The sequence below is a fragment of the Lonchura striata genome, chromosome 3, assembly GCF_046129695.1.
Source record: "Lonchura striata isolate bLonStr1 chromosome 3, bLonStr1.mat, whole genome shotgun sequence".
Taxonomy (NCBI): domain Eukaryota; kingdom Metazoa; phylum Chordata; class Aves; order Passeriformes; family Estrildidae; genus Lonchura; species Lonchura striata.
This window is the reverse complement of record NC_134605.1, coordinates 94426971-94450448: the sequence shown is the minus strand read 5'-3', so window position 1 is coordinate 94450448 and position 23478 is coordinate 94426971. Positions and strand designations below refer to the sequence as shown.

Sequence of the window (23478 nt, the reverse complement as noted above, 5' to 3'; positions counted from 1 at the left end):
TTTCCAGTGAGGGGGACCCTGGAAAGGGACTCCTCTCCCTGAGCAGCAGCAGAAACAACCTGGGATCCACTGACCATAAGCCCCATTCTCATCTCCCTGTGCTGCTGGGGGAGGAGGTAGAGCTGGAAAGGAGAAGTGGGGAGAGGTTTTTAAGGTCTTATTTTACTTCTCATCACCCTGCTCTGAATTTGTTAGTAATAATTTCAGTAAAAATCCCCAGCTTGAGTCTGTTTTGCCCATGACACTATTTGGTGAGTGACCTCTCCAAGTTCTTATCTCAACCCATGAACCCTTCATTTTATTTTCTGTCCCCTGTCCAGCTGCAGAGGGGAGCAAGAGAGACTCTGGTGGGTGCCTGGCATCCAGCCAGGGCCAACCTCTACAATGAACCACTTTTATCTTAATACTGGCATTTATAGTTTCCATTCTATCCTCAGTTTGAACCACAAATTGTAAAACCAAAACCAAACACAACCCTCCCTAACCTGAGACAGATAAGAGCTGAGATTCTGAAAATTGACACTTCAGAGCCTTCAGTATCTAACTCTTCAGAATAAGAAATGGCAGAAGTATACAAAATCCCATGCTGGAACGTGGCTGTATTTAGCAGGGGAGAAGTACATATTTTTATTTCCTTACAGTGATGACTAAATGCTAAGTTCCGTGTCTCAGATGCAATACATGCCTGCAGAAAACATGGCTGTTAAAGGAATCAACTTCTATGGGATTCACTAACACTGCTCATTTTCAGTAAATGTGGGTGGAACTCTGTGCTTCACTGTGGTTCCACTGATGAGAGCACAGGCTAATACTTAAGATGAGAGTTTAAAATATTGTGAAGCTTTCTTTTTCTAGTAGGATACCCAAAATCTGGCTAAACAAAAAACTAGAAAATCTCTTTGTAAAAGAAATAGCAACTTATTAATTATTTAATCAATTAATATAAATAAATTAATCCCCTAGAAGTTTTTTTTTAGATTTAGCAGAACTCATCATGCTCTGACAGAAAATACACCTATACTAGACTGTAGCTGACCTTTTTTTTTAGCCTTAACTTTACCACTTATAACAAGCTGTGGGGGCAGGGAGGGAGAAACAGGAGTCAGTTCTGTATTTTTTCATTCAAAACTACATTTTTCATGAGTGGCATTTTTGGATGTGTGAGCACTTAGTCATCTATGATACATGATTTTTGTTTTAATCCTGTTCTCACTGTTTCTCTTTGAACCCAAATAATGGTTCTGTGCAACTGTCCTTCCTGAAGGCAATCCCTCTTCTGTATTCTGGGCTTCTAGGAATTTGTATAAGATAATATAGTGTTTCTTCCCCTCTTCCATTAAAAAAAACTACTTACTATAAAAATAAATCAACCAGCTTATTCTTCCTAGTAGAGGTGGTGAATTATTAAGTCACTAGATTGCTTGCTGAAAGGCTGAAACTTTTAAAATGTGAACTGAATTTAACACGAGTTCCGACTTAGTATCACTTTACAGGAAGATTCCTAAGCCTAGTGAAGCTAAACAACCATATCCTCTTATTTCTTTTGTTATCCCAGCAGCTCAAAGATAAAGAGTTAAGACCTTTCAATCTTAGCCTTAATATGCAGGAAACTATAGGCTGAATTCCTACATAGCCATGAATGGGAAAGCACAAACCATCATGCTGGCAATCTTATGAGTTATTTTACTTTCACTGGAATATTTGAAATGGTCATTCTCACAGGGAATAACACTAGATTATGCCTAAATACTTCCACCTTTGTGGTCAGTGCATCAAACCACATTTAGGATGTTTTGTCCCTAGCTGCCCATCATTTTCCCCCATTTACTTTGTCAAAACATCAATAAAGAAATGGAAAATAATTTTTCCAGAGGCAGTACTTAATTGCATCTGAAATAGTGTATAACTCTTTGTCCCTGAAAAGTGAAACAGCTATTAGCTTGCAATTCCTAACTTGTTTTTACAAGTCAAAACTGATGGTAATCAAATAATTCGCAAAGATTCTGATGTCTGTATTTAAGTATTCCTTCTGTATTTAAGTATTCCTTCTACCATCTACCTTTTCTAAGCAAGTTCTGAAGTTTGATGTCTGACTGAAATTTTACCACAAAACAGAAACCTCATTAACTCAAACACATCTATTCTACAGCAGAAGTCCCAATAAACTTAATCACCATTGTGAAGTCTGCAACAAACACAGAGTGACACCAGGATTCCAGCCTCCCCAAGAATAACATGATCTACTGTTGAAATCCATCTCTCTCCCAGAAGGTTGAACAGATGACAAGTGCAGACTACAAGTTTGGAAGGCAGCAAAAGACAGAAACAAGGCTAAATAAGAAAACAAATTTTATAGATCCAGTTTTACAGATAATGTGGTAATGCTAATTCATACCAATGCTGACATTATTCAAAACAGAAAATCATCACGGTATCACTTACATTACTGATCTCAGTACATTTACATGTCTAAGGCAGACAGGAAGGGTGATGTTCAGAAAAGCAGGCATAAGACTTTTACAAAGCATTCAAATTTCGTCCAAGAGCAGAATTGTCTACTTACCAGCCTTCTGCTAACTTAGGATTGTATTACAGATGGACTGCCTTTACACTGGACTGTACTCTCAAAGAACACTTGTGACGACAGGCTGTACGTCCTTCTGAGCAAATCTGGAAATACTGTCTGACACTCATGTAGGAACTGGGATTACAGCAAATTTCTCATCCATTGTATTGCATGGACTTGAGTATTTTACTACTGTGAGATACAAAATGTGATTTCACATTTCAGCTTTAAAGCTGGTATGTTTTTTTCCTCAAGGTAAATGCTGTTACACTGTGCTAGGAACTGACCAGAAGACTAAAGGAAGACTTAGCCAGTTCTATCAGATCAATTATTATCTCACAGACTACCACTGAAACTTGACTAAAATCAACTCACTGATGACAAGACCTCAGGTCAGCCAGCATTACATATAAAGAAGCAAGGTGTTACTTTTACAGTGCTTGTGAGAAAGCACTGGAAGAGTTTACAGAAAAATTTACACTGAATTATATACTTTATAACTACATTGATGTGTGACAAAATGGTTATCATGTAATCCAATTAAAACCTTTCTACATTTTCTCATTAGATAACAGAACAGCTAAAATACAAAATTAAACTGAGTAAGTACTGAATGTAGAGGCATAATTTTACAATTTAAATACATCATTCAAGTAAACTTTACATATTTCAGAAGAAGCTAATTATTTTTTTTTTTAGAAATTACATGATGAAGCATTAATGATACTTCTCCAAAAATGCTTTACAGCATCTAAGACACTGCTCATAAACGGTTTCAAAGTCCTTTTCGTTCCCCTGGAAAAGAAGTGAGGAAAGAGACTGTAAGAATAACAATACTGGCTAAAGAGCAAATACAAATTGCAGACTGGGTTGTCTGCTGTCAGTAATGGCAAACAACAGACATTAGGAAAAAATAAAAACAGTGCAAATACTTGGTGATAGCTTTGGCATATTTCTCTCTAATTTGAGTTCAGGAATTTCCAGAGACAAATTCTGCGACTTTGTATTCAACAGTCCTACATTACTTTCCTTCATGTATTTCTTCCACTCACTTCTGAGCCTTTTAAGTCTTTTCCTTTTTTAGGTTCACACTAAACTGTCATGTTGAATTTGAGTTTAATAAAGCACTGTGTGGAAACAAAAAGCCCAAAACAAACCCCTTTTTGTTTTGAACCTGCTTCCCACTAATACCATTTGCTTACCACTATACCATAATCTCTACTTCCTGGGTAATGAATAGCAATTACTTATTCAGCTTTCCCCATGACATCTAGATTTTACAGAATCTTACTGCATCTTCATCCACTTCTGTTTCCTAACTGAAGAATATTAGTCTAATTGTTTGCTCTTGGCTGACATTATCCAACTTTTTTGACCACCTGCGTCAATGGCTATGTCTCTAACTTTCCTGATCACATCCTCTTTGTATGAAGCTGATCAAACAGGGTTTCACCCAATATTGAAAATGTAGGTGCACTGCATTATTTTAATTCAAATAAATGTTATAAGCATAGTAACATTTTCCTTTCCTATCCCAGTAATATATAGTTTTCTTAAATCATTAAAAAAAAGGTTTACACTTCACTTTGTGTAACATCAGATTATGTATCTCACAGCCCCATTATGATCTGGGAGATTATACTATGCACACAATTTTTAAGCAAGCCACTCAAAGAATTTCTTATACATACATAGTATGGATCTTCAATGATAAGTTGTTTCTGTGGATCGTAAGTTCCAAGTAGCTCAATTTTGGCCTTGCAGTCCTTAACTTGGTTGCTTTTCCTGTTCAAATCTCTGTAGAAGAGAAAACAAAACATTCCCCTGAATTTTCATTCAGAATTTTGGCATCAGTACGAGATGTTCACAACCATTTCTAGACAATGCAGGAAAATAACATGTCTGGACTCTATCAATCCTGTGGACTTTATGCTGCTTCTTATTTTTGTTTTTCTCATTATGTGGGGTCTTTTTTAATTGAGTATGGAAGACATAAACTGAATTCAGAGCATAAAGAAGCAGTCCGGCATTTTACTCATTGCTTAAAAAAACTTTTTAACAGTAAGTTCATCCTCAAATCAACCATTAGCACTTTCAACATTCACTCTTAGCTTGTATTGAACAAAAAACAATGGAAATGATACAGGTATTTTTCTAGAAGTATGAGTAATATTCTCTTATCTGCTCAAAGTCACTGTTTGAGAGTGCTATGCTCTAGCTCATGTGAAATCCTACCACATTCAGTTAACAGAAAATGTCAAATCGGTGTGCTACACCTGTTTTCCTTTTGATATACTGTAGCATTTCACCAGGTGTCACATCCTCTTCCTTCTACGTTGCCTCCCATTGATAGAACATTCTAGTTATGAGATGGCATTTTCCCTATTTGCTTAAAAATGGCCGTCTGTTATCCCAAAAATGGTCATCTGTTATCCACACTTAAAATGGACCTCTCATCATCTTCAGATTAAAGGCACCTCAGTACTATCATCTTCACAATGAACTCCCAAAACATACTAAATTATTTTAATATTACACATCTCCATACCAAATCATCATTTTACTTACTCACCATTACAAAAGGCAAAGAAATCCCTTGTGAATACTTAGTCACAACCATATTAGTTTTAAGATATTACATTAAAATTATTAATTCTGATTAAGAAATTAATTTCAGATAGTTTAGAAATAGCAGTGAGACCACAGTACTGGTTTTGCTTGAAGAAAAATCAGAGATCCTCTATCTAGCTATTGCTTGAATTTACAGATTTTTCAATAAATTCTCTAGCCTTCTATTATTAAAAAAATGTCAGACCATCTTCTTAAGGGTTTTTGGCATACCACTTAATGAAAAGGATATGACAGGCATTCCATCAACACCTGGAATCAGCTTGGCCTCCTCGAGCTACAAATAAGCATTCCTAGGCCATACAGTTGAACTCAGTGCAAGCTAAAGGGAAAACTTTAGCACAGCAGCAGCAATATCCCTGTTACAGTTCTGACATTTCTTCTGCTCTAGAGTTCTTATCAAATAAATTGTTAATTCAAATTTCTGTTTAAGAACTCAAGTGAAACTAGAAGGAAGCCTTGTCACGTCACTGCCTGAGACACTGCAATCAAGCCAAGTGTTACATACCCTTTGTTCACGAAGGCTGTGGAAGAGAGCTTATTCAAGACATTCTAGAAAATTCAACAAAATCATTTCAGTTAAGTGGTGCTGCTTCTGGAAGATTTTGTGTTACTAATAGGGTCTTTATTTAGGCTTTCTTGTTGGTTGTGGTGGTTTGGACCATTTTAAACTAACTTGACAATAGCCCTTACAAGCACTTTGACACTTGTAGTTTATTAAATTCAGCTCCTTAATCCTCAATATGCATGTAATTTAATAGAAATTTTGCTAGTGATATCCAAAATTTTACACTAGGCAGTAGTTATTTAACCACATCTTTCTTAAGAACGTTTAGCCACAGCACAGCTAGCAATAAAACAAGACGTCCCCCAAGCTAACAACCTTGCTAATTTCAGAGTTCCCTCTATTTTTCTATATAAAAAAGTAAAAAAAAAACCAAAACACACCATATTTAATCCCTTCCAAGTTCCCACTTTGTCTTTTAACTGCCATGCAATTAGAAAAACTGATCACTTCAATCAAGACAGTAAGTACATCCTCATTCTTAATTATACAGGCATCAGCTGTATATAGCACAAAGTAACTAAATTTCTATGCCCTTCATCCTTGAGTGGCACGTATCACACAAATAAACCATTGAGTTCTGGCTCAATAAACTTATTAGAAGTGAAGAATCTATCCATTAACACATCATTCACATACATGTAAAAAAAAACCCCTCCAAACAAAGAAACCCCAACATAAGCTAAGGAGTAAAATGTGACATCTGTCTTCCAAGTGACTTAAGAGACATCGCTACAAGTAATCCACATGAATTTGTTCCATTTCTTCATACATTACCTTAGATTGCTCTCATCCATACAAAGTATATGATCAAAAGTCTGGAAATCCTCTTTAGTAATCTAGAAGTAAAAATAGGTGCTTTAGCCTGCAAACTGCATTTGCTTAATGAAAGGTGGGGGGGGAGTGTTTTCAAATTCTGTAGCTCTGATTTATTAAAAAAAGACACAGGGGGAAAGAATAGAACTGCAACTTTATACAATTTTATAATAACTTAAAAAATCATGGTAGAATATATTTAAAACCTTGTATCAATTTCTGCAAGTATTCCACAAAAAAAAGTCAGCAATTTAACCAACCTTTTCTATTTTTTTTTTCTTTTACATTTCATGCATCAACTTAGAACATTATTAAAAACAACATTTCTAGTACTTTTCAACTACTACAACTAAAGCAATTTCCAATTATGGGAACCATGCAATAAAATGGTTAAAATAAAATAGGAGAATTACTTTCTTGATAGGACAACAAAAATATAAGTAACCCAAAATCAATTGCAATACTTCAAATCTAGAAATCTGCTACTGCACAAGAATATATACCAAAAGCTGAAGTATGATGGTATGAGTTACAATCTCTTAAAAACAAATGCATCCACAGTATTTTAGATAATGTAAATTCACAAAATTTGTAGTATGACATGAAAAAATCTGGGATCTATTGTGCATCTTCCTACCATCATACCATCTGTTCTTTTTCTTTCTTGTAATTTATTGACTCCTAAACATGAGTATCAATTAAGTTCAGAGATCTGAGTTCAAGTCATGTAGGGAAACACAGCAGATAAACCACTGACTTAAATACTAATGTCATCTTCTTGTTTTAAGGATGGCTGCAGATGTTTGCCAGTTGTCATTTTATTTCAGTTTATATTTAAGCTTTAGTTTAGGGTAAAATCTTCCCAGACCATGCCCCCAATGCTGGTATAAGATATCTGAACCAGGTGTCCATAGAGTTTAATATTAGAGTTCACTTTAATACTTCTTTCATGCATAGGGATGTATGAAGCGGCATTAACCAAGAAACTTGGGAAGATTGTTCAAGAACAGGTTTTCTGGCAGGCATCCTACAAAGGATGGGCTAGAGAAGTAAGCAAGTACACAGCCAAAAGGCAAAACATATTATTCTGTAAGTCAAGAGTTTTAACTTGTAGAAAATATTTATGTATTTAAGGTTTAGATGGCAAAACAGCCACATTTTTTTTGTGCAGACGGCAAATAGATACTGATTAAGGTCCCGTAACAGGGAGCAGGAAAAGATAGACAGAAATTATTATCAGAATAAAGCCATAAATGAAACACTACATACAAAGAGAATTGAAGAAGAAAGGTCAGGAATACACATGAAAAGAAAGGGTTAATGATGAAAACTAATGCAGACTTGTTTATTTTCACTGTAAAAATATTTGCTGTATTCATGCAGTGCCTCTGACCTAAGAAAATATTTTTGCAGTGGAAATAGCTCTGTTTTCCTGGCAAATCTAATCAGGACTTCTACAAGCTGCTTCTGATTGCTCTACACAGCTGAACACTTGCCCCTGTGAAAATAAGAGGGCACTGATTTCTTTGTTGTACAGACAAATGAAAGAATAAACTAGGAACGCTGGACAATGTGACAGTTATTACCCTCCGACCAGCACTAATACAGTTGCAAATGCAGCCCAAAAACCAAGGCCACCATTTGGCTTGTGCTTTTAAGCCATAACATAGAGTCAGATTAAAAAAAAAAAGCTTTAATTGAGCAAACTCCATTGAACTGAAAGGACTCCTCAAAACTACTAAAACTAGTACTTTGGGGGATGAAATTTAGGACATAAAAATTTAGATACATTTTGAGAAGTGTAGTAGAGAGTTCAAGTAGTCAACTTTGGATGAAACTACACAGATAACAATAACTTTACATTTTAAAAATGCACGTAACAATTATTAAATTATTAGTGAAACATTTCCCTTTATTTACAGAAGGGAAATCTCATTTTCTCTGTCTGAAACCCACAGAGAGGTAGTGATCCTCAAATTTACCCAGTTGTGAAACAATATTTAATACAACCTTCTTCTGATCTCAATTTCATATTTAAGGCAAATGCATGGTATGAGTCATACCATTTTTTGCCTCAGCATGAATAAAAGTGAAAATGATTAAAACTGTTCTGGTTTGTGCATGAAGAATAAAAGCTTAAGAGAATTTCAAAATGCAACCTGTGATTAACTAAAATGATAACAACTTTATTTTATATATAAATATATACATTTGTTTTTGTACTTCACTTTTAACTTAGAATATCACTGCACATGATGGTAGAACATGAACAATTTGATATTCTCTTTTACATAAGCCATTCTTGTAGTACTGAATTTAAAAAAAAAAAGCTAAAATCCATGATTATCATAATTATGCAAAAAATTACATGAGAGAAGGTGTCTTTCACTGGGTGGGAAGCAGTTTTCCACAGGACTGAAGAGGATAATTGTACAGTACTTCGAAGACAACAGAAGATAAATCCCTACTCTCTATTTCTGCAGCCTCTGTTCTTAAATCTTCCTTAATCTGTTCTGAAGCAAGTGTCACACAAAATTCTATCCTTAAGTTTGTCTCTAAAAGTGAAGCAAATACACTTCCATTTGTACAAACCTGACCACTCTGAACAGTCCTATTCTACACTGTCAATACCTCTTTTTTCAGAAGTACCACAAGACCCTATCAGGTCTGCAGTTCAGAGAATCAGCAGAGACTGTCTGACAGAAGTTTAGGGAAAAAAAATTTAACAACTGATGTTGTTAACATCAGTGCAAAATAAACAGTTACCTGTAATTCAGGGATTTGAAGATTTTCTTTATAAAATAAACTATGTGTACTGGAATGATTTAGACAAATTTTCATCCTTTTATTGACTCTTAATTTCCTCTCCCTGAATATGTAGCATTTTAAAGTCTTCTGATTGAAAAATGTCGTCATTTGCCAGAATGTCTAAGCAAATGTCTTCATTAAAGTCTTTTCATTTCTTCTCTGCCAAAGGAAGATATAAAGATTTGCTTCAAGACGAGGATCAACTTGTTTTGGGTCCTTTGCTTTAATTTAGCTGCTCATAAACCACTCTAGGAACACCTAGAAGAATAGTTCTCAAGTTTCCAAGGTGTATCTTCTAGGAAGACAAACATGTCATGCTACTGTGATGACTGAAATATAGACTGAGTAACTTCAATACCATTTAGCTTGTGTATTGCCAAATAATGTTTTTAAGAACTGATAAACAGTAAATCCAGATGTTGTAACAGGAAAAGGTCACAACAGACTTTTGTAGTTATTATTCTAATAGTAAATTATTGAAAAATCTGAAATGGTGCTGTGCTTAATTCTGTTTCATATAAACAGAGATTAACATCAGGAGAGGTCAGCAGAGGGCAATTGACTAATTGAGAGAATTTATTTTTGAAAGTCAAAAAACTAAACATGTAGTCTTTGAAAAGTGAAGAAAGTAAATATGACCTCAGTGAGGTCAAGAAAAATTCTGAACGGAATAGAAATGTAAGATAATAATAAGACTACTTGTCTTTTTGTCAATACAAAAAGTAGTGGCGTAAACTCAAAGTAAGTAAAGGGCAAGCCCTAAAAGAGTATCTTATATCCAGAGAATAGTTAACTGAAGTAAATTATGTGCATATATATCAGTGTCTAAATGATTTAAATAGATGCAGACACATTTACTTCCAATCTCTCTGGAATTCAGTACGAAAATACATGTTATTTTGTTAATGAAAACAGATACGAGTTTAGTTTAAACTTAGAGGATTTCACTAAGTGGCAAACCTGTCTTTGACTTAAGAATGCTTCAAGGGTTTGTTTTCCTCTGAAGCTACCACCAACTGTGCTACTAATCTTGGGTTTGAGTGCTTTCATCCTAATTTAGCACTCAATATATTTTTAAAATACCTACATGCGAGTACAAAAGCTTTTTGTGATGAAGAGGTATTCTACTTTTTTTGCTAAATAAATATGCAATTCCTTGCTGAAGGATCTGTCACAGATTACTAGAGTAAGTCCATTTTAAAAAAGTATTTTAAAAATTATCAGAATACTACACATTTGGAGGCAGGAGTTTTCTATAATGCAGAAACTAGTTCAATGCTTTCCAGTTATACTTCCAATGAACCTTAATAACAAAAAACTTGTTAAGCTCAACTAGAAGAGTTAAGCCACTCTGGAGTCCTTAAAAAACTGCACAGAGTATTTATTTACTACTTGATGCTTAACCATGCATTGGTCAAATGACATCTGTGATTGCAATGGTTAGGTCATGGGTATGAATAAGGAAGAAAATATACTCTCTTCTACCTGTCGTGCTTTATGTGCTGTCTCAATGCCATGATTTCTTAGACAACTTAAAGCCCTTGTATCTGGAAAGCGCCCCACGTTCCAGTCTGAAACAGCGGCACTGTCTGTCCTCCACTGTAACAACAAAACAAATACATACAGAGATTTTAAGAAAATTAAGGTACAGTACCTGCCTGGCAATATGATTCATGGTAATGCCATGCTTCTTCATGCAATTCTGTCCTCGATAGTCAGGAGGGCTTCCTATTTCATAGGCAGATGTCGCTGCACTGTCTATCCTCCACTACAGAAAAACAAATTCATATTTTTATGTTTCTTTCCTCACTGCTTATATTCTGACTGGCTATGAGACAGTTATTTCTTGGAACAGAAATCAATAGCTTACCTTTTGTTCAAGCTTCTCATCAGCTACAAGTTTTCTGAAAACTGCCTCAGCTATTGGAGAGCGACAGATGTTTCCTATGGAAACAAAAGATTCAAGTAAATTTTCAAACTTTTTCAAAATTTTGAAAACAAAAAAACAGTAATTGCGTGGATTTTTCAGCCCAGATCAGATTAAAGATTTTTATTTACTCAGACAGAATGCAAACTGTGTATATGAGAACCCCAAGTCCTGTGCCTGGGTTGGGGCAATCTCCAATATCAGTACAGACTGTGGCATGAAGGTATTGAGAGGAGCCCAGTGGAGGACTTGGGGACACTTGGGGTGGGTGAAAAGCTGGATATGAGTCAGCAGAGTGCATCTGCAGCCCAGAAAGCAAATCACATCCTTGACTGTATCACAAGCAGCATGGCCAGCAGGTTGAGGGAGGGGATTCTGCCCTTCTGCTCAGCTCTCATGAGATTCCACCTGGACTAATGCATCCAGTTCTGGGGCATCCAGCACAAGAATGACATGGAGCTGTTGGAGTGGGTACAAAGGAGGGCCACAGATGATCTGAGGGCTGAGCACCTGTAAGTGAGAACTGAGGTTGTGCAGTCTGAAGAAGAAAAGGACTGGAGAAATCAGATCTTACTGCAACCTTTCTATATATAAAGGGGACTGTAGTGATAGGACAAGACGGTTTTAAACAGAAATGGAGAACACTTGTATTGGACAGAAACAAGATTTTTTTTTTTTTTCCACAGTGAGGGCGGTGAGACATTGGAACAGGTTGCTCAGACAAACTGTGGTGCTCCATCCCTGGAAACGTTCAAGACCAGTCTGAAGGGGCTTTGAGCAACTGGGTCTAGTGGAAGGCATCTCTGCTTATTGCAAGACATTGTAACTAGATGAGATGACCTAGCTGATGGTCCCCTCCCACCCAAATCATTCTAGGATTCTGTACTATCCGATGGTCTCTTGAACACGTCCAAACACAGCCACCACCACTGTGAAAATGTACTGAAATGGCTGAACAGCCTGTAGAAGAACACTCTTGGTAACTGAAGTCAAGTCACTACAGGTCAAACTGAGCCCTCATCAAGAGCAGCATCCAGAAACTATTCTAACCCGCAAAAACTGAACTCAAGTACGTAAGCTTTAAAAACATCACTTTTTTTTTTAATCTGAACTTTTTCTGCCCAAAATACAGAGGATTAGGAACAAAAATCACATGGCAAAGCTTAAATGCTGTCAACCAGCCAACAAACAGTTATTTGTTCCAAAACAATCTTCCCTTCCAATGGCCTCCAACTGCCCTAGCCACTTGATCTGATATTTTTTTCAAAAAGAACCTATTTCAACAATGAATTACAGCTCCATTAAAAATTAAAAATAATGGATCTACAGCATATTTGTTCTGAAACTGTAACTATAACTCAATCTACGGCAGACCTCTTAAAAATGCATGCAGAAATTCTGATTTGAAAAGAATGAAGTGTCTCAACAAAAAAAAAAAAAAAAGCCTTTTCAATGATTACTTTCAACGATTAGCTCTTTCATCCTTAAGCAATTTTCAGTAACTAGATGGATATTCATAATATTTGATTTGTAATGCAGATTGCAGTAACTCATACACATAAATCTTCCGTTCCCATCAAATGTAATGTGTAACTTTGCTCATCTCTGACTTTTGAGCAGATAAGTATTAGATACCAGAAATGGTGAAACTCATCTCTGTACCCTTAAATAAATCACTCTCCTACTACTGATTACATTCTTCCCAAATCTCAAACTGTAAAAAGAAAAAAAATTCCAATGAACAAAGCTAAATTTCCATCAGCAAAGAGAAATTTTCACATGAGGCACTTTATCTCATTTTTAAACAAAACACCAAGGTAGATACTTCATTGCTAGAGAGCAGCTGCTATGGCCTGGGCATTTAATAACTTGCTGTCACACATCAGCTATAAAAATCACAAAGAAGGAAGTGAAGGTCTGAAGCAATACCAAATTACTATCAAAGATTTAGAGAACTTCAAATCAAATAAATGGCAAAAGGAACAGGCTAACCACTGAAAAACTGATCTTGCCAAAACATTGAGTTCTGATGTCAGCAGATCTTCCAGGAGAAAACATACTATAAGTCTATTATTTGAATTAGTTTATTTCATGCACAGAAATTAAACCAGTCTTGGAAGAAAAATAAAACAAGAAAATTTTGGGGCTCCCTATGTGGTTAAGTGAGAAAATAAGTTAGTATTATTAATTATGTAAGTGCTTAAAATAAAGCAAAAAAATAATCTTAGTTTTTGAGTTAAGCATTATACAGTAAAATTTCAAAACATGGTAACATACAGCACAAGACAGAAAATAACCTCCATATCAATGAATTCAATTCTTTGATATTGAAAGCCTATTGAAAGCATCACTCCTCTTACAAACACATAAAGCTCCACTTTAAAAGGCATTTCCAGGTATTAATTTCCTGTGGTAGCATAAGACCTTCCAGTTCCAACTTAGTCTCTGCTCATCTGATCTTGGTTAACGCCAGTCTCTGTCTTTCCTTCAACAGATACAGAACCCTTGCCAAGCATAGTTGTGCTAAACTAAACAAACCAAGCTCTCAATCTCTTCATGAAATTAACTGACCTTATCTAATCACTCCAGTTAAGTCAGATCTGCATTTCTAATATGTCAGTATTCAAGAAAAGTAAATTCAAACAAAACTACAGATTACACTACATGAAAAGTTTGTTCCCATTTGTTTTTTAAATTAAAAAAAGTCTGCAATAGGTACGTAGTGTTTTTGAAAATAACCTGAGAACTTCTACAATCACCTTTGACTCATTCACAAGTATCAGATTTATAAGTCCCTACTCCTAATTTGTCCATTCCCTCTCTTTCTTTGTTACTTCAAATAGGTAGGTGATCTTTAAGTCTTTTTTCTAAAGTATTACAGTCTGCTTTCATTACACCAGCTGTGGAGGCCATCCATTTCTTCCTGAGCAAAATTTTTTCTCTGTATGAGTGATCCCACACAACTGTGCATGAACAGTTAACTTTTCACTCAACATTTCAGTAAAAAACAATGATTAATACTCTTGGATCTTGTAATTCATTAACTAGCTCCCAAAATCTCAAAATGGTGGTTTTGAAATAAATCCTTCATAGCTTTTTCCATTTGTTTAGCCTTGTGTTTCACATGGATCGAACTAGTTCCAAATTTTCCCTCTTATACAGCTTGCTCACTTCTTAAAATAAATGCCATAAATAGAATCTTTAATGATATCATATAAAATACCATAATGAAGCATGATCATCTTTGATTAAACATATTAACTACCACTTCAAGCAGCAACTAGAAACTTCAGTTGTATCATTTTTGAAACCAACACTTAACCCAGTTTGTGACTTAAAAATTCATGTCTTCCCTGATGACACACTCCAGATATTAGCAGAAGTATTAACACTGTTAGGGAACCTCAAGCAGTATTTTAATATATTCTTGGGAACTATGGACAGAATCACAGAACTGACTTAAGAGAAGCTCTTTTCCCCACATACTCTGCAATATTATTTTCATCTTAAAAAACTTTTACCCATGCTACTCCTTGCAACTGTTAGCACTCATCTCAAGATTGATGTACAGCTCCATCTTATCCTGCTAACATATGCAAACTTAATCCTTGTTTTCCAGTCACTTTCCTCACTAATTTCTATCCATTTCAGATACAGTTTAACATCCCACATTGATCTCTCCAGGCTGTGCATCCTCACAGATGTACAGTATTTCCTAAGTTATGGATTGACAGATGTATTTGGAGAATGGAGAGACTTCACAAGAAGAATCATAGGGCAATTACCTTCCTCCTTGGTCTTGAAGCATTATTTTCCTTAAATGTTATTTACATATTATCTTCACTCCCTATCCTCCTCTAACATTCCCTTTCTGTTTTGTTGTACTTCCAACTGATCTGATCATGCTGGCTTGATGCAGAAGGCAGAAGTATTCAAATTCTCAAAATCTCCATCTTCTCCCTTGATTTTTTTTCATATCAAGTTCCTTAAGTTGTAGTGACATTTTCCATCACACAAAACTAGTACCCAAGGTAGCTAGAGTCCACCTACTGAAACATCTCCGAATACAATGATTCAAGGACAAGAGATTTCAGTCACAGAATCAGTACTGGAACCATTTGTCAATCACTTTAAGAAGTCATGTTTTCACATTAATTTTCTAAGCACAAGGCTTCCAGTGTCAGTGACCTAAGCCAACACCTAATTTTTGGAGTTCTTACTCCCATCTCTGCAGTAATCTTTGACCCACCCCAGACAGAAATGGCATCTTTGCTTCTACTGGCAGAAGTGGGAACTTGAATCCATTTATTGCTCAGTTCCACTCCCCATCTCTGAATATGCTGATCCAATAACTTAGTCTCTCAAGTGGTTTTGGATCTTAATTGTTCTTTATTCAGCTCCCCACTTCTTTCAGAGCTTCCCCAAATGCAAACAAATGCTTTTCCCTTGTTCCTTTTTTATGCTGTCTGCTGCTAGTAACAAAACTAGTTTTACTAGTTTTCATCCTTTCATATACAAAAATCTGGTTTTTATTCTACTAAAGTTTCCATGAATGGTCACTTTACCCAAGTGACTGGAATAATACTTTCCATCATTTGCACCATTCATAAGGTCCCCTTCACGAGTGTTTAAAACTGACTAGTCACTTTATTATGTTCTGCACTCTAATTCCTGTCAGAACTTCATCACAAGACCTAGTTCTTTCCATCTTGTCATTCTCAGCATTCAATTACTTTTGTAGGAATTCAAGGTACAGATTTTAGTTCAGATACCCCAATCTTTGCATTTGCATGTGTGTGTGTGTGACATGTGTCTCAAAATCTTTCCTTTCAGTAAGAATAATTATCCTGAATTAATCAACTGCTGGTACATCAGGCTTTTCCAATAAACCTAAAGGTGCATCAGGAAAACACAAGTTTTTAACACATAAGCACCTAGTTACAACAATCAGACCCTTAACATATTTTAAGCATAGATCTTATTTTTCAATTCCAAGATTACTTTTACAATCATGCTTTCAACTCTCTAGTAATTCTGCATCATTTTGAAACACAGATTAAAAAAGACACTGTATTATTACAGTTGTATTACCAACACAAAGAAGAAAGATAATTTCCCTTACATTTGTCTAAGGTTCTCTTTATAAAAAAAGACATTTCTTTTTGTCAAGTTGCCAAGAATCCTCATTACAGCAACTGTTCATGACTTCTTCAATGTCTTACCAAACCTATTGCTTTCCCATTCTGCAGCTATAAACAGAATTTTGTCCCATGAAACCTAGCATTTGGCTGTATCTAAACAGATACAATGAATTGTGACAACTGCATCAGGAAACTCAAATCCCTCTGTAACTGTCATCTAATGTCCTCATACCGACTGAGTTAGTGCCATTTCAGAAATTATTTTATGCAGTCTAGATCCCCAGAGACAATACTCATAAGCAGTGATTCACAAGAAGCATTAATAATCTGAAGATCTAGCCAACCCACTTTGCTCAACAGTATACCTATCTTACAACCACTCCTCCATCTCTAGAGATCAGAAAGCCAGTACCTGGTCTAAGATGCCCAGTCAGCTTGTTTTGTTATAGCGGAGAAATCATCAGAGAGAAAGAGGCAGACTTATATAACACAACATCATACTAAGCCCATTTCTGGAGCTCAACTGTTAATTACATGAGCTATGTAAGTGTAAAATGAGCAAACTGCATTTTGATTCACCTTCACTTTTAATTCTTTCTCTTCTTAAATTTAAAAAAAAAACATTTTCTGGTGCCTTTTCATATGTGTAATTAGATATGTTGCTGGGTATTTCAATTATTTCTGAGTGACGAGGAACCCTTATCATTAATGTAGTTACGCACATTAACTATATTGTATTTTGTTGTGTAATGACTATCTGCTTATCTCATTACAAACAAAGAACACAATAGATATTTCAGTAATAGGTTTCTTTCAAAACAATGTAGAAAGAAAATCTAGTTTTTCATGAAGAAGAGTCATTTCTGGAATCCACTCTCACTAGAAGTGGCAAACTTTAGAATTAACGTACTGCATTAACCAACACTGCATTAAATGCAGTTCTAGAAATCTGTTTAGTACTCTTTTCAGATATAATCTCAGCTATTATTCCTAATAAAATTTAGGTGGGAAAAGGTATCACTCTTGAAAAATAACCAAAAAAAAAAAAAAAGCAATATTAAAGCAGGATCAAGAAACAAATTGCCTACAAAATTTAACTGAGAAGAGTGTATGTCACTGGAAAAAAAAAGCGCTTATCATGTCAATTACCTTTTCACACTACACATCACTAAGTTGTTTTTTTTTTATAACCCAGTAACACATAAGAGGAAATTTAAAGGCTATTTACAACATCTGATTAAGACAATCCATCCTATTAACACTGGTCCTGATTGGTACTTGTGCACCCTTTCCTCAGGCCTAATAATTAATTAATAGAAACTATTATGTTACACTAAAGAGCTCCTGCATTAGAACCTTGTTATAGTGCAAATCACAACTGTGGGCTTACACACCCACATGTATGAATTGTTTCACAAAACACAGAATAGTTTAGGTTGGAAAAGACCCTGAAGATCATATCTGACCATTCACCTAGCACTGCCAAGTCCCCCACTAGCTCAAGTTCTTAAACACCATGTCTACAAAACACCGTGTCTGTTAAATACCCATGGAGCCTCAACTATTCCTCTGGGCAGCCCCTTCCAATGCTTGACAACACCTTTGCGATGAAATTTTTCCTAGTATCCAATGTAAACCTTCCCTGGTGCAACTTAGGGCCATTTCCTCTTGTCTCTGTTAACTTAGTTCAGGTATTGTAGAGAGTGGCAAGGTCTCTCCTGAATCTCCTTCTCTCAAGGCTAACCAACCCCAGCTCCCATAGCTGCCCTTCAGACTTGTGCTCCAGACCCTTCACCAGCTTTGCTGCCCTTCTCTGGACACACTCCAGCACTTCAATGTCCTTCTTGACTGAGGGGCTCAGAACTGGACACAGCACTTGAGATGCAGCCTCACCAATGCTGAGTACAGGGGGACAATCCCTGCCCTGGTCCTGCTGCCACACTATTGCTGATTTGGGCCAGGATGCCACTGGCCTTCTTGGCCAGCTGGGCACAGCGGGCTCATGTTCAGCTGCGGTCAATGAGCACCTCCAGCTCCTTTTCCACAGGGCAGTTTTCCAGCCACTCTGTCTTCAGCCTGCAGCACTGCAGAGGTTGGTGTGATCCAAGGGCAGGACCCAGCACTTAGTCTTGTTGAACTTACTGTTGAATTTGACACAGCTTGTAAAGCTCACTCTGCAGAGCTTTTCTATTTTCCAGCAGATCAACACTCCCACCCAACTTGGTGCTGTCTGTGAACTGACTACAGCAGCCATTAACCCCCTTGTCCAGATATTACTGATTAAGATATTAAACAGGACTGATCCCAACACTGAGCCCTGAGGAACCACTATGCATGACCAGCTGTCAGCTGGCTGTAAATCCATTCACCACTACTTTGGGCCCGCACATCCAGTGTTTTACCCAGGAAACAGTGCACCCACCCAAGCCCTAAGTAGCCAGTTTTTCCAGGAGAATACTGTGGGAAATGGTGTTAAAGGTTATAGTGAAGTCCAGGTAGACAACATGCCTCTTTTTCTCATCCACGAGGCAGGTCACCTGGTCACAGAAGATCAGGTCGTTTATGCAAGACCTGCCTTTCCTAAACCCATCCTGGTTGGGCCTGATGCCCTGGTTGTCCTGTGCCACATGATGGCACTCATGATCATCTGCTCTGTGACCTTCCGTGGCACTAACATCAGGCTGGCTGGCCTGCAGTTCCCCACATCATTCTTTCAAACCTTCTAGTAGATGAGTGTCACATTTGCCAACCACCAGTCAACCACAACCTCCCAGCTAACCAGGACTGATGGTAAATGATTGAAAGTGGCACAGTGAGCACTTCTAGCAGGTCCCTCAGTGCAGGAAACATGGCTGGAAAGCAGCCTGGCAGAAAAGGACCTGGAGATGCTGGATGACACCCAGCTGACAGCAGTGTGCCCATGGCGCCCATGTGGCCAAGCAGGCCAGTGACATCCTGGCCTGTATCGCCAATAATTTTCCCAGCAGAACCAGAGATTGTCTCCCTGTACTCAGTACTGGTGAGGCCACACTTCAAATCTTACCTTCAGCTCTGGCCCCTCACTACAAGACATTGAGGTGCTGCACAGTGTCCAAGGAAGAGCAGGCACCAAGGATGGTGAAGGGTCTGGAACACAAATCCTGTGAGAAGCAGCTGAGGGAGGTGGGATTGTTTAAGCTGGAGGAAAGGAGGCTCAGGGAGACCTTACTGCTGTCTACAATACCTGAAAGGAGACTGTAGACAGTGGCCTATTCCCAGGCCACTTGTAATAGAAGAGGACACAGACTCAAGAGAGGTTCAGTTTGGACAGGAGGAGGAAATTTTTCACTGAAAGGGTGGTTAAGAATTGAAAGGAGCTGCCCAGCAGGGTGAGGGAGTCCTTGTCCCTGAAGTGCTCAAGAACCAACTGGATGTGGCACTTAGCGCTATGGTTTAAATTGGCAGATTGGTGTTTGGTCAAAGGTTGGACTTGGTGATCTTGGAAGTATTTTCCAACCTTAGTGAATCTGTGATTCTATTCTGTTAATCTGTGATACTACTCCCCATCCCTTTTTTCCAGCTCATGGGGCTGGTACACAGAGACAAACTGGTCTGAGTGCTCAAGACTGAGGCAAAGAAGGCATTAAACACTTCAGCCTTTTCCTCATCCTTTGTCATTGCTTCCTCCTCCATCCAATAAAGACAAAGATTCTACTTAGCCCTCCTTTTGCTGCTGATGTATTTATAGAAATATTCTTTTTTGTTCTTTATGGCAGTAAACACTAAGTTCCAGCTGGGTTTTGGACCTTCTAATTTTTCTCCCTGCGTAACTTCATGACATCCTTTAGTCCTCTTGAGCTGCCTGCCCCTTCTTCCAAAGGTCATAATCTCTCCTTTCTTCCTTCAGTTCCAGCCAGAACTCCCTGTTTAGCCAGACCAGCCTTCTTCCGCACTGGTGCACCCTTCAGCACATAGGGATGGTGATTACCACTGTCCTTAGAACATCATGTTTGGGAAAGAGGATTCCTATTAATTAAGATGTTTTATACAAAAACATCTGTATTGACCGCTAGTTTCTAAACACACAGCAATTGATAATCCCTTACTAAAGGATGTTTTCTCTGGATTATTATTAGGGGTTGATTTCACTCAAAGGTAAACATCAAAACATATTTCAGAAAATTAAACTCCTATTTTACTATTCAACTAATCTGCATATATCCTATTACAACAACAAAAAAAGCAGATAGCAAGAAACCCAAACATTAACTAACGGTTTTGTAACAAACCTGGCAAACTGCCATGGGTTCATAGCACATAGATAAGATTAGATGGGCTAGGAAGCAGATAATGTCAACAGCCCTCCTAGAGCAGAGCAGAGAGCCACATGGATAGTTATGCCCTGAAGAAAGCAGAAGTTTAGCAAAAGTATGTACAAAATGGGGCATGGCTCTGTAATCTGTATTGTCAGGTTAGCTATTTGCTGGTTGTTATTATTTTGTTTACCAGTAATCGACTGTCCTAAACTCCAGAAAAGCATTCAGGTGATTTCTGATCACATCAAACTTCTGTTTTCTGGGACTTTGCATGACAAGATTTACAACTTAACCATAGAAAGTATCAGTAAAAGGAAGTTTCCTGTTTCTTCATTTTGTTAGCATTTCAAAAAAGTCTTAATTCTTTTCACTCATTTCCATACCAGATCAAGAATTTCATTATTAGATCATAACAGATCAGCCTCCACCAAGTTCCTTTTTTTACTTGAAGTCCTACCCTTCTTTCCCTGTCTTTACAGCAGCTCTTACATTAACTTCAGTGGTTCGTGTTGTGGTTTTCTCTCCCCTTCCCACGTCAAGTGCTCCCAACATCAAGCCTGCGGGCAGGCTCCCCAATCCTACCCCGCTGTTCCAGAGGCCAAGTGCTGCACAGCCCGTATCAGAACGCTGCTCAAAGCCACCTCTCCGTGCTGCCCTCAAGCAGCAGCCTTAGGTCAGAGCTGGTTTATGACTACTTAGGTGTTGCACTTTCCCACACACAAGATTCGTGTTTGTCAACACTGCATTTCACCTTCTTCACTACTTCCTACTACTTTCACAGAATCAAAAAACCATTACGGTTGGAAGGGACCTCTGGACATTATCTAGTGCAATTCCCCTATCGAGGCAGGGTCACCTAGTGCAGGTTACACAGGAATGCGTCCAGATGGGATGGGAACGTCTCTAGAGAGGGAGATTTCACAACCATTCCGGGCAACCTGCTCCAGTGCTCTGCCCTCAATGCCAAGCCCTTCCTCGTCGTTCCTATCACAAAAAGGGCGCAGCTGTATTCCGCCTTCTCTCTCACTTCCCGGCTACTACTCGGGCCCTCCCCGACACGGCAAACCCGCGGAACCGTCCGAGGGCGGCACCGCGGCGGGTGCCGCACTTCCCCCGGCCCGGCCCTTGCCTCACCGCGCTCCCGCCCCACCCCGGCGGTGCCCCGGGCCGAGGAGCGGCGGGGCAGAGCGGAGCGGAGGCAGAGGGTGCGGCGGGAGCGGCCGTCCCTGTCGCGCTCACCCAGGCACACGAACAGCACCGACTTCGCCTCCCCCGCCGCCATCTTCCTCAGAGGACCTCGCAGCTGTCGCACCGCCCGCGCTTCGCTTTACGGCACCGGCGGTTATAGGCGGCCGAGGGATTTGCCTGTTTGGAGGGGGGAAAGGAGCGAAGTATGGAACGGGCCCGGGACAGCGGGAAGGGAGAAGGGACGGGACCGGGAAAAGGGACGGGACGGAGCCGCTGCCGGGACGGGGAGCGGGCGCTTCGCAATCGCCTCTGCCCCGCCCGCCTCACCTGCGGCAGGTGCGCGGCTCGGCGGGGCCGCCTCGGCGCCGCCCAGTGAGGCTGCGGCGGCAGCGGCGGCAGGAGGAGAGGGAGCGAGGGGGAGCGGGCGCGCCCCGGCCCGGGCAGGAGTGAGTATCCCCCGGGGCAGGAGCGGGGGTCCCGGGGCCAGGGGGGCTCCTCAGGGGCAGGAGCGGCGGGCACGGAGCCGCCCCGCGCCCCGCGGGCGGAGCGAACGCGCTCGTACAGCGCGGGCGGGACCGCAGCCTCTTCTCGCCCGGGGTCGCTGCGCGTGCTGTGTCCTCCACCTAAAAACCTTAGAAGCGTCGAATGCGGCTTTGGCCTCGCCAGGCTGCTGGTGAAATTGAACACAGGGGCGCTTCGCTTTCCAGGGCAGCTCGAGTGTCTGGTTTTTAGTTTGTTTTATTTAGTTGTATTTTATATCTATGTATAATATAGATAGGTGATATATACCTACAATGTATTGTAAAATATATATATATATATGTATGTATATATATCCACATACGTTTTTATATTTTATTTATATTTTTAATTATATAATTTTTAAAACTTTTGGAGGTATTTATTTCTATTCCTTTCTGCTGGGCTGTCCTGTATACTGTATCTCTGTACCTGGCTGGGTTTTGTAACAGCAGCAGACGCAGCCCCACCATGGCCGGGTGTGGTCAGGACTGGATTCCTCTGTTGGTTTTTAAAGACCTGCTTGGCTGGTCTTCTGGTCAAAATGCAGCACTTTGGAGGTTCAATAAAAAATGCCAGAATCTTAATTTTGTGCGAGATCTGTGACTTGCAAATGAAAGCTGAAGAGCTTGTATAATGTTTGCTGTGGAATGGAGCAAACTGCACATTTCTTTTTATGCAGCTTGAAATGCTATCCTGCATATGCAGCTTCTTTTGTAAATACAGTTGTACAACCACTTTTTAAAAATTATCTAGTTATTTGACTTGGCAGTGGAAGCAATTGGTAATCAGCAGCGTGGTTTTTGTCCCCAGTGCCTGCAGCATCCTGCTGTTGTCAGGCCAGCTCGCAGGTGTCGGGGTGTGAGGTGGGGAGCCAGGCAGGGGCAAGGGCTCTCCTTACTTGTCAGACGAGGCCTTGGTGAAGGAGGCTGAGATGAGTCAGTTGTGGCATTCTCACATGTGGCTCTGCCATACTACATGGCTGAGCAGTGCAGAGTGCCTTCAGTCCTGCTTTCTGCCACATG

The 23478-nt window shown here is 38.9% G+C and overlaps 2 protein-coding genes across 4 annotated transcripts in view; one reads left to right on the top strand and one right to left on the bottom strand.

Annotated features, from left to right (window-relative positions):
• Nucleotides 1–2332: 2332 nt before the first annotated feature.
• ACP1 (acid phosphatase 1) lies at nucleotides 2333–22127 on the bottom strand. 2 transcript variants are annotated; one of them, XM_021551263.3, is made up of 6 exons: nucleotides 21986–22127; nucleotides 11254–11327; nucleotides 10869–10982; nucleotides 6537–6598; nucleotides 4258–4363; nucleotides 2333–3361 (listed from the first exon to the last, which is right to left on the bottom strand). In XM_021551263.3, the coding sequence occupies exons 1-6, from the start codon at nucleotides 22026–22028 to the stop codon at nucleotides 3284–3286; spliced, it is 477 nt and encodes a 158-aa protein (XP_021406938.1). In that variant the 5' UTR covers nucleotides 22029–22127; the 3' UTR covers nucleotides 2333–3283. The 2 variants fall into 2 exon arrangements, with proteins under 2 accessions (XP_021406938.1, XP_021406937.1); XM_021551262.3 differs by lacking the exon at nucleotides 10869–10982 and adding an exon at nucleotides 11038–11151 and having other exon boundaries at nucleotides 21986–22103.
• SH3YL1 (SH3 and SYLF domain containing 1) overlaps nucleotides 22093–23478 on the top strand; it is a 47195-nt gene continuing 45809 nt past the window's right edge. The window contains exon 1 of one of the 2 annotated variants that reach the window (XM_021551260.3): nucleotides 22093–22380. In XM_021551260.3, the coding sequence (XP_021406935.1) occupies nucleotide 22380 (1 nt within the window). In that variant the 5' untranslated portion in view covers nucleotides 22093–22379. The remainder of the gene's footprint in view (nucleotides 22381–23478) is intronic. The other variant, XM_021551261.3, reaches the window with a different exon arrangement.

Bases quoted from the DNA above. Each gene is read 5' to 3' on its own strand.
- ACP1 (XM_021551263.3), bottom strand. From the start codon at position 22,028: ATGGCGGCGGGGGAGGCGAAGTCGGTGCTGTTCGTGTGCCTGG. The intron at 6,599-10,868 runs GTAGAAGAGAGT...TTTTACTTCTAG, and splicing joins CAGCACATAAAGCACGACAG to ATTACTAAAGAGGATTTCCA. The intron at 4,364-6,536 runs GTAATGTATGAA...TCTCTTCTACAG, and splicing joins ATGGATGAGAGCAATCTAAG to AGATTTGAACAGGAAAAGCA.